General features: G+C 48.7%; 1 protein-coding gene across 2 annotated transcripts; it reads right to left on the reverse strand.

Annotated features, from left to right (window-relative positions):
• Window positions 1-750: 750 nt before the first annotated feature.
• Window positions 751-7,808, reverse strand: PAIP2 (poly(A) binding protein interacting protein 2). 2 transcript variants are annotated; one of them, XM_029960262.1, is made up of 4 exons: window positions 7,790-7,808; window positions 5,442-5,607; window positions 3,035-3,214; window positions 751-1,890 (listed from the first exon to the last, which is right to left on the reverse strand). In XM_029960262.1, exons 2-4 carry the CDS (start codon window positions 5,577-5,579, stop codon window positions 1,825-1,827), a joined length of 384 nt encoding a protein of 127 aa, XP_029816122.1. In that variant the 5' UTR covers window positions 5,580-5,607; window positions 7,790-7,808; the 3' UTR covers window positions 751-1,824. The 2 variants fall into 2 exon arrangements, with proteins under 2 accessions (XP_029816122.1, XP_029816124.1); XM_029960264.1 differs by lacking the exon at window positions 7,790-7,808 and adding an exon at window positions 7,647-7,664.
• Window positions 7,809-8,851: the final 1,043 nt, after the last annotated feature.

The raw sequence follows: 8,851 nt of genomic DNA on the forward strand, positions 1-8,851 counted from the left end.
TCATGTGCCTGAACTGCCCCACGAGGGAGGGGTTCTCCCCCCTGGAGTACAAATGATGTAGTTCTGCTGCAGGACACCTGAGGGAAGGCTCTGCCTCCCCCTCCAGCCCTGCCGAGCTCCAGCTCCTGAGGTGTTCCCGTTTGGTTTAATCGGAGCTTAAACCCAAAAGACATCAACAGCAAGGCTGGGGCTGTGCTGTGCAGGGCCAGGGTTGGACTCTGTGATCCTTGTGGGTCCAGCTTAGGATATTCTGGGATTCATGGACAGTTAGGAAGCAGAAATGGACGGGACTGTTGCAGCCACCACATGATTCCACAGTTCCAGAGTTCCCACAGCTCATGCCAAGCACCAGGAGCAGCTTTATTGGAGCCATGAGCTGCTCCCAGGGCTGCCAGTGGGGCTGAGCCAGGACCAGTCATTGGGAGAACGAAGGGGGAGCACAGGGAGTGTGAGGAAAGAGAAATTCCTATGCCTGGAAGTGTCCATGGCCAGGCTGGATGGGGCTTGGAGCAACCTGGTCTAATGGAAGGTGTCCCTGCCCATGGCATGAAGTGAAAATGAATCTTTAAGGTCCCTTTCAACCCAAACAGTTCTGTGATTCCATGAAAAGATCAGAGTCCAGCTTCATCCAGGATCCTGGGCCATCAGGTTCCACAGCCTTCCAGGCACCACATCCAGGGCCAGCCCTCTCTGCAGGCGCTGCCAAGCGAGTTCCCGTGCGAGATGCCCATTCACGAGACAGCCACCACATCAGTTCTACTATTATTTATTTTTTTAAATATTTTTGAAAAAATATAATTTTTTTACAATATTTTCAACTTAAACACTATTCACACTGAACACGTATGGCAGCTTAACCTACCCAAATATGAAGTTTAAGAAGCCAAAACTGTTCTAGCTTTATTAAAAGAGGAAAAAAAAAAACCAACCAAAAAACCAAAAAAAAAAATAACCCCAAAAAAGTCGTTGTGCTGTAGACTATTGTGTAGTGATGATTAAACAAAGCAAGGGAAAAGCACCACTCAAATCACTAATGCTGGGGGTTGCCTGGTTAAATCCAGCTATGGAAAGGATGCTAAGGGTTACATAGGCAGTGCTATGTACGGCACCGGGGGCTTGGAAGAAACTGTGATGAAAACTCACATTCCTTGAACATCATCGGGAAGTGGAACGTTTCTAATGCGGGAACACGCTGCAAAGTACAGGGAATTTCTTCCTCCCAATCACTTGGCTGTTAGTTCAGGAGCTGAGATCTACGACTCTGTACAGGTCTGTAAGATTTGGGTTAAAGCTCACGATTTGGGTTAAAGCTCGAGCTGCTTCCCAGGAGCACGTTTTGTAAGGGGAAAATCAACATTAGTAACAACACTGATACCTCAAAGGAACATTAGCTAATTTGCATAACAATCAGATCTCCTCACTTTCATTTGGAAGTTAAGGCATTATCAGGTGCAAGCTAGCACCAGTTAACACATCTTTAGGTAAAAACAGACCATTCACCGCAAATTCCAAGTCCTGTTTAAAAAGTCAGAGTCTGCAGAAGGTTTTATTAACGTGGTACTTTGTCTCAACTTGACTGGTGCTTCTTACCTCACTGCCTCCTTTGCACAGAGCCAGGCCCGATTATGTTTCCATTAAACTTTTGACAGATTTACTTAATAACAGTCTCAGCACTTTTATTGAGCATGCAAGACTAACAAAACTTTGGCAATGCATAAGTGTAACACAGTGACAAGAAGAGAGAGCTTTTACAATTAAATCTTCTAATACTGGCTTCACAGTGTGGAAATTGTGCTACATCCACCAAAAGAGGGCCCAGTCTACTCAAATGTTTAAGTACTTCACCCCAGGAACAAACTCCTTTGCGTTTGGATTCAGATTACTCTTGACCTGAGGAAGGGAAAAACAGACATCGAGCTCAGTCATTATTTTCATCTTCCATTTTCAAGCTGAAGACAAATCAGAGGCAGAGAGCATCAGGAACAGTCAGCAGATTTAGAGGAACACTCAGGCATACATTTATCAGCAGTCCATGATGCCAAGAAAAGTCCACTCCCATGTGCTACTCCCTGAATTATCCATCCTTCCTCAGCTCCACCTGAAGTTTCAGCCAGAGGAGGGCTCAGGGAATAAGCAGCAAACCACAGGCATGCACCCAACACAGCAGCTTCCCCTCATGCTGAAATAGCCTTTTCTCAAGCTGAGCTGTTAAAACGTGCCGTGAGGTTTTTTAATTTTGCTTATTTAAGCAAGAGGTGACTTGTTCCAGGAACTTCAGCCACTTCTGGGAATTTAATGTGTATGAACAGTGTATTGATTTTTTACATGTCTGTGACTACCCTGTCCTCCCCCTTGGCAAGCTGCTGCTGCTGCCCAGTGTCCTGCAGTTAGAGATGGGCACCGGCACCTTCAAAATGAGCTCTTCATCACAAAGAAATTGAGGATTAGGTTTTCCTGTTCTTAATTGAGTCTGAAACTGCTGCCTGCAGCTGTTTTAGCTTGAAAAAGTCGGGGTCTGCATCTGAATCCCACAGCAATTTTGTGACAGTGTGGGTTTTGTACTCTGTATCAGGAACTTCGTATTCTGTGAGGGAAAATAAGTACACACTGCCTTTTCCTTTGAGTTAAGCTCTGGACAGAAGTCAGACAGCAAAAAGAGGGAAATATCACAGTTTGGCTGCTTTGTCCTTCCTTAGAATTTCTACAGTTCTCCCAGTCCCAAGCAGACCCTGGGCCAGGGCTCAGTGAGAGGTGCCCAGTGACCCTCTCACAGTGTGCTTTCATAACCCTCCCCACACCCAGAGCCTCTTGAACTTGTGCCATGGACTGGGAAAGGCTCCACGTGGGCATGAAAAAACACCAAATAGGTCAGGTCCCATGAGGACACATCCCCCACCCACACATCCCACCCCACAGCCAGGCACCTTTAACAGGCTCAGCCCTCCTGTGAAGGACTCTCTCTTGCCCTTAGCAGCAGTAAAACCCAGCCTTGGACAAACACTCAAGTTTTAGAAACAGGAGAAACTGAACTTACCACCAGATCCTCCAGCGATGAGCTGTCACTGATAACAAGGTCATTGAACTGGTCCTGGATTTGATCCATTGTTTGTGGGAGATCACGGGCTGGAATAAACCACTCGTGCTCCTCCTCCTCTTCCAGCATCTCCTGGAAACAGCGCTCGATGAATTCTTCTTCCCACAACTCCTCTTCGATCTGTCCAAGAGAAGGATCTGCTTCAGCAACAAACACTGCTGACAGCTTGGGGGGGTTTTATTCCCAGGTGTGTGCCCCCAGCTGACCTTCTTCCCAGCTATCCAGCAGGACCCCAGCCTAGCACCATGCCCAGGTGGCAGGAAGGCCATCAGCTGGCATTTAACAGTGTAGGAAAGTGCTTTGTCCCAGGAACTTGGGAAAAGGGAATGGCATGAGAACAACCCCAGCCCCAGCTGTTTTGTTTGCAGCTTATTATGAACTCAAGGAGAAGGAAAATGTTGGTTCCAAGCAAAAATTTCAGTTGTACCAACTAGTCTGGACTGAACTTGCTGCAAGTATGAGGAAGGGAACTGTGCCAACACACACAGCCGGGCACACTCCCCAGGAAAGTGTCCTGCAGGACTCCTGGGAGGAAAACAACCACTGCCTGTCTCTTGGAACAAGCAGCATCTCCTTGGCTGTGTGTTCACCCACTGTGGTTCTCCTTGGGAACCCCCCTGATCTCAGCAGCTGTCAGGAATGCAGCCCTGCTGTCCTGAGAGCAGGACAAACCAAGCCATGCAGAACTGACCAGTGCAGAGATTAAAGCAAAGTTTTGTTTGGTTGTTCAGTAAACAAGCTTTGGAGGGAGTTCATTCCACAAGTTTTCCATGTCCTGCATCACAGTGCTTAGCACTGGAAAGCAGGGAAATAGAAGCTGGTGTGAATGACTTCCCAGACATAAGGGAGTGGAAAAATGATTCAGGACAGATTTAGAAGTTCACCCAGTGGAAGCTCAAACAAGTTTTCCTATTTGTCCTTCACTCTGAAATCAAACACCTCCTCGAATTTCCTGGAGCAGAAATTCGGCTACACAAACACCAAACTGAAAATGTTAACGCCAGAATTCAGGATTCCTGTGAAATCTGTGTCCCTGTCCGTGGGGCAAACACACCCACGAGCTCACCTGGTGCTCTGGGGAAGAGGGACTCATTGCCATGTGCTCCCAGCCACTGCCCAGGCACTCCAAACCCCGCCTGGAATGCTGACTCAGTGCTTCCCCAAAGCAGCACTCCGGTCTGGATGGCACCTCCCATCCATCCCATGGGATGCACTGCCTCTGTCCTGCACACTGTGGGCACACAGCCACAGGCTCGTGTTACAGCAGGGCTTGCCCAGCTCCTGGGGTTTGGTTACAGCCTGTACCCCTACAGGTGCCTCAGTGGCAGCTCCTGGAGTACTAAATAACATTTAATTCCCCAAATGTCTGGAAATTAGCACTGCCTGTTGGTGTTTTCCAGCCCAAGTTTAACTTGCTCAGGCTCCCAGAGGGCTGTGCCTGCAGCAGGTGGTGACCAGGTGTTTGCCTGCCTGAGATGTCCCTTCTCCTGTCACGCTCCCACCTCTCCTCTGCTCTGACAACGGAGTCTGCACCTGAAAAATCAGCTCCAGAGAACTACACACCCCATTTGCCAACTACAGCACAGTTCCCAGGGGCAAAAAGCCACCAAACAGGAAACAATGCACAAGAGGATGGAGTTTTTGGGAGCACACCTGACTTTAGATGAGCTCAGTGCCCCTCTGCAGAGCTGCTGCCATGTCTGATATGGCAGCTCAGCCACAGCTGCTGGAGCACAGACACAGAGTGCACAGAGCATGGTGGGAATGGGAAAGGGGCATGGACTGAGCCTCCACGGGAGAGGGAATGGTGGCCTGATGCCAGGTGGCAGAGGAAGGGAAGGCTTCCTCCCCACCCCATGGAGAAGGCCAGCTCAAAGGCACTTGGGTACTAAACAGTGGGCAGGACTGTCACCCAACAGCTGTGTCCTCCCACTCTCTGTGGAACAGCAGTGCTGCTCCCGAGGCAGCTGTGCACCTGGAATTTCCAGCTCAGGACTATCACAGCCAGCATGCCCACACACATCCAGCTCCCGGCCCAGCCCTTCCCAACCGCCACACACATCTGTCAACACCTTTTTTTCCCTCCCTCCTGGAGAAGTACAGAATTAATGGATGCATCAGAACACGCTGTACCTCCTGTATTTTCCACTGAGACTACAGAAAATCAGTATTTATTGCCAGAGAAAGGGAGGCTTGTCTGTTCCCCAGGATGACTCTCAGGGCTGATCTAAACCCTCCTCCCCCAAGGACTGCCAATCTCATACCCCAGCTGCCAAGCCCTGGCACTGCCCCTTCAGCCAGGTAGTGACCAGGCAGGTGCCAGGCCGTGGAAGAGGGGGGGACTTGCCTGCCTGTTGAACTCCTCCTCGTTCTCCATCCACATGTACTCGGCGAAGGGGTTGTCGTCCTCGTGGGAGTGCCCGTTGATGATCACGTCCTCGCTGATGATACTGGGGCTGGTGCTGCTGCGACTTGGGTCCTTCATGGCTGCGACCTCAATCCCAAACCTGCAACTGAGGGGCACAGCAAGTCAGCACGGGCACCCTCCTCAGCCCCTGCACCAGCCCAGCAAGGCTGCACCTGCATTTGTAGGCTCCAGGCAGCTTCTCCCCCACTGCAGCAGAGCTCTGATATCATAAGCATCACTGACACCATTCCCATTGTGTGCACAGTCCACTGACAAATTAATTTCCCAAATTAAACCTCACTAAAGGCAATGAAAAGTGACAGGAAAAAACAGGAAGCACACAGACTTGGCAGTAGGAAAGTGTTTAAGGCAACATTCCAAATGAGAATCTGTTTTCCAAAGCACTTTTGAGTGTTGTGTGTGATGGCACAAGCCAAGTTTCACTGCTGGGAAACCTCAGAGGGAAAGAAGCAACCAGGCACTGACCCCGTGCAGGGCCAAGTTCTCAGAGCTGCTTTGGGAGACAAAGGCCACTGCCTGGGCAGCTCCAGGTGAAGACAACATCAGGAGGCACTGGAAGAGGGTTCCTGCCTCTCCTCTCACTTTCCACCACGGACTGAGCCTGGAGATCTCTCAGCATGCCCTGGATATGTGATAGGCCTGAGCTCCAGGAACAAAGGTACAGTTGGCAAGCAAGGTCTGTTCCACCTAGTGAGGGTCCAAAGCAGGATAAATCCTAAATTTAGCCTGAATCCCTGTCCCAGGAACGGCATGAGCCACTCCACCAGGCCATGAGCTGGAGCTCATCACCCTGGGCTCAGAGCCCCAGGGCTGCTCACACAAATCCTGTGTGTTCTGAGGTGAGACAACACTGCTGCCCTTCCTGTACCTGCTCCAGTACAGAGATCAGTGCTGCAAAAGTTGAGTATTTTTTGGATACTGATCCTGCTAGTATTAATTCTTTTAAAAACAGTATACAAAGTGAGGCAAGGAGCTCAAAAAACCCACCCAAATTTCAATGTTTTCCTTGTGCTGAAATTCGCAATGAAAGGATGCAGCAGAGAGGGAAAATATTTTTATTTTATTTTCAAAACACCATTTTAGCTCCTTGTCTGCATATCAAAGAGTGACTAATTCAGAGAAGGGGGTGTCAAATTACAGCCTTGTCTTTTAATTACAGTTCAAGGGCTTATCATGTAACACCTCACATTTTCTCTTTGGATTCCACTCAGTCCTGTTATCTAGGGAATTAATGCAAGTTTTGGGTCAAAATTCTTGATAATACCAGGTCAAAAACCTGCCACATCCAAAGGACCCATTAAGGAAAGCACGAAGGAGGAGGAACCTGCCTGGATTCCTGCTCTACTCCAGGTTTTTAAATCAAAGGCAACCCCCAGCATGGGAAGTCACTGCAGCTCCCTGGGAAGTGCCACAAATGGGAGCAGATCCCTGGTATTCCAGCAAGGGAAAACAGGTTCCTTTTGATGTTCTTTCAAAACAAACTTGCTAAGGATTATTGGCAGCGTTTAATATAAAACAGGAAAGGACAGTGCATTTAACATCCCAATTCAAGCTTGAAATTGCTTTAAGCCACTTCAGCTGTTCCCAGGCCAACACATGGGATGGAGTGCAGGAAATAGAGCCTAAAAAGCTTAATTTTTTGTTTTGTTTTGTTTTTACTGACAGGCATTTCCACCTTTCCCTTTGTGTAGCTCATCTGATATTCCTATTCCCCTGAAGGAAAGTGCCCCAGCAGTGTGTGAGGAACTCAGGCAGCTCCTGTACAAAGGTGACTGTACCCAGACAAGTCAGAAAGGTAAAAATAATTAAAAAAAAAAAAACCACCCAACCCAAAACCAGTAAACCAACCCTACTTGTTTCTGTAAAAGCTTGGAAGGTTCATATGTTGAATCATGGGCTGCTTTTCCCATTCCTGAAGCGTTCCTACAGAACACAAGCTACAGCTTTGGGAGGGAGGGAGGGAAGTCCAGCTTGGACCAAACCAGCTTTGTCCATCACTGCCCCAGGACAATGGGGATGAGGAGGTTCCAGCAGCACCTCAGGCCCAACCTGAATATCTGATTTTTTTCTGATGAACCCCCAAGCCCATTCATGTTTTTCCCACAGGAGAACATTCCAACCAACATTTATCCTGCAGGAACAGTGAGGAATCCCCAGGCCAGTCCTTCACAACACTCCTAATTTCATTTTCTGCAGCTTCCAATAAAACAAATAAATCTTCCCATTTCTACATTTTAAAAGACAAACCAGCTGCTTTCTGTGCTCACGTGTGAGGACAAGATCAGTCCTGTTTCCCTGGTGTTGGATACAACATTTCAGTCAGGAGCTGTAGGGAATTCTGAGGGGGAAGAGCCAAATGCCACTTCAGTCTTGCAAAAAGTCCCAGTCTAGGCAGGCTGCTGCAGAAAACAAACCCAGTGCCAGGCTACACTGCTGGGAACAAAAATAACACCTTTTCCATCTGGGAGTAGGTGGGAAGCAGAGGAGCTCAAAGCTCCTTACACTGGAAGAGGAAATGTAACACTGGTAGTGCTGAGGAATAGAAAACGGGGAGGATTCTGCCACAGGGACACCCTGGGAGGTTCTGACCCAAATTACTCCAGGATTTTGGTGGGGAGTGGGAGTGAGGCAAGAAAAACACTCCAAGTGCAGAAGGAAAGACATGAAAAAAAAAAGCATTTTTATCTTAGGAATTAAATGAGAAATTAGGAATCCTGTAACAACAGGGCTTTCAGTGAACTCTGTTTCCTGTATGGAGGGTGCAGCTCGTTGCTCCACAACATCCCTAATTTACCAGTTTCCCTGAATTCTGCTGCAGTCACAGCCACGAAGAGCCCCGGCCCGACCATCATTAAAATTCAGGCCTTTGTGACTGAAGATTCTGCATTTACAACCCAGTCACGAAAGAAGATTATCCACCGCCCACTCCGGAGGTGAGGTCAGGCCTAAACCCGCACAGCGCCCTGGGCCTCACCCGCGAGGGGAAAAACTGGAGTTAAAAAATTAAGATATGTGCTTCAAGCACCCAAGAGCAACACGTGAGGGGTTTAGTGGCCGCTGAAGATTAAAAAAAGGTGTTTTAGAGCCCTGCAAGTTGTTTATCAGGCGGCGATTCCTCCCGGAACCAGCAGCGCGGCCGAGCTCCCCCTTATCAGTTTAGATTAGCGCAGTTATCGACGTAGCTCATTAAACCCGTCTAATAGGCGCATTTCTTAATCATTTCACGCGGGGCGCGGGTTTATATCTGATATAAAGGCCTCCGAGCGCTGCGCTGAGTTTTACGGCCCAGCGAGGCGGTGTCTGTGAGAGCAGCATGTGTCAGACCCCCC

Source organism: Manacus vitellinus, unplaced genomic scaffold (assembly GCF_001715985.3).
Source record: "Manacus vitellinus isolate BGI_N305 unplaced genomic scaffold, ASM171598v3 scaffold_25_pilon, whole genome shotgun sequence".
In the NCBI taxonomy this organism is placed as follows: Eukaryota; Metazoa; Chordata; class Aves; order Passeriformes; family Pipridae; genus Manacus; species Manacus vitellinus.

Coding starts and splice junctions, on each gene's coding strand:
- PAIP2 (XM_029960262.1), bottom strand. CDS start 5,579: ATGAAGGACCCAAGTCGCAGCAGCACCAGCCCCAGTATCATCAGCGAG. Junction 3,215..5,441: donor AGGAGGAGTTCAACAGGCAG/GCAAGTCCCCCC, acceptor TCTCTTGGACAG/ATCGAAGAGGAGTTGTGGGA. Junction 1,891..3,034: donor CATCGCTGGAGGATCTGGTG/GTAAGTTCAGTT, acceptor TCCCTTCCTCAG/GTCAAGAGTAATCTGAATCC.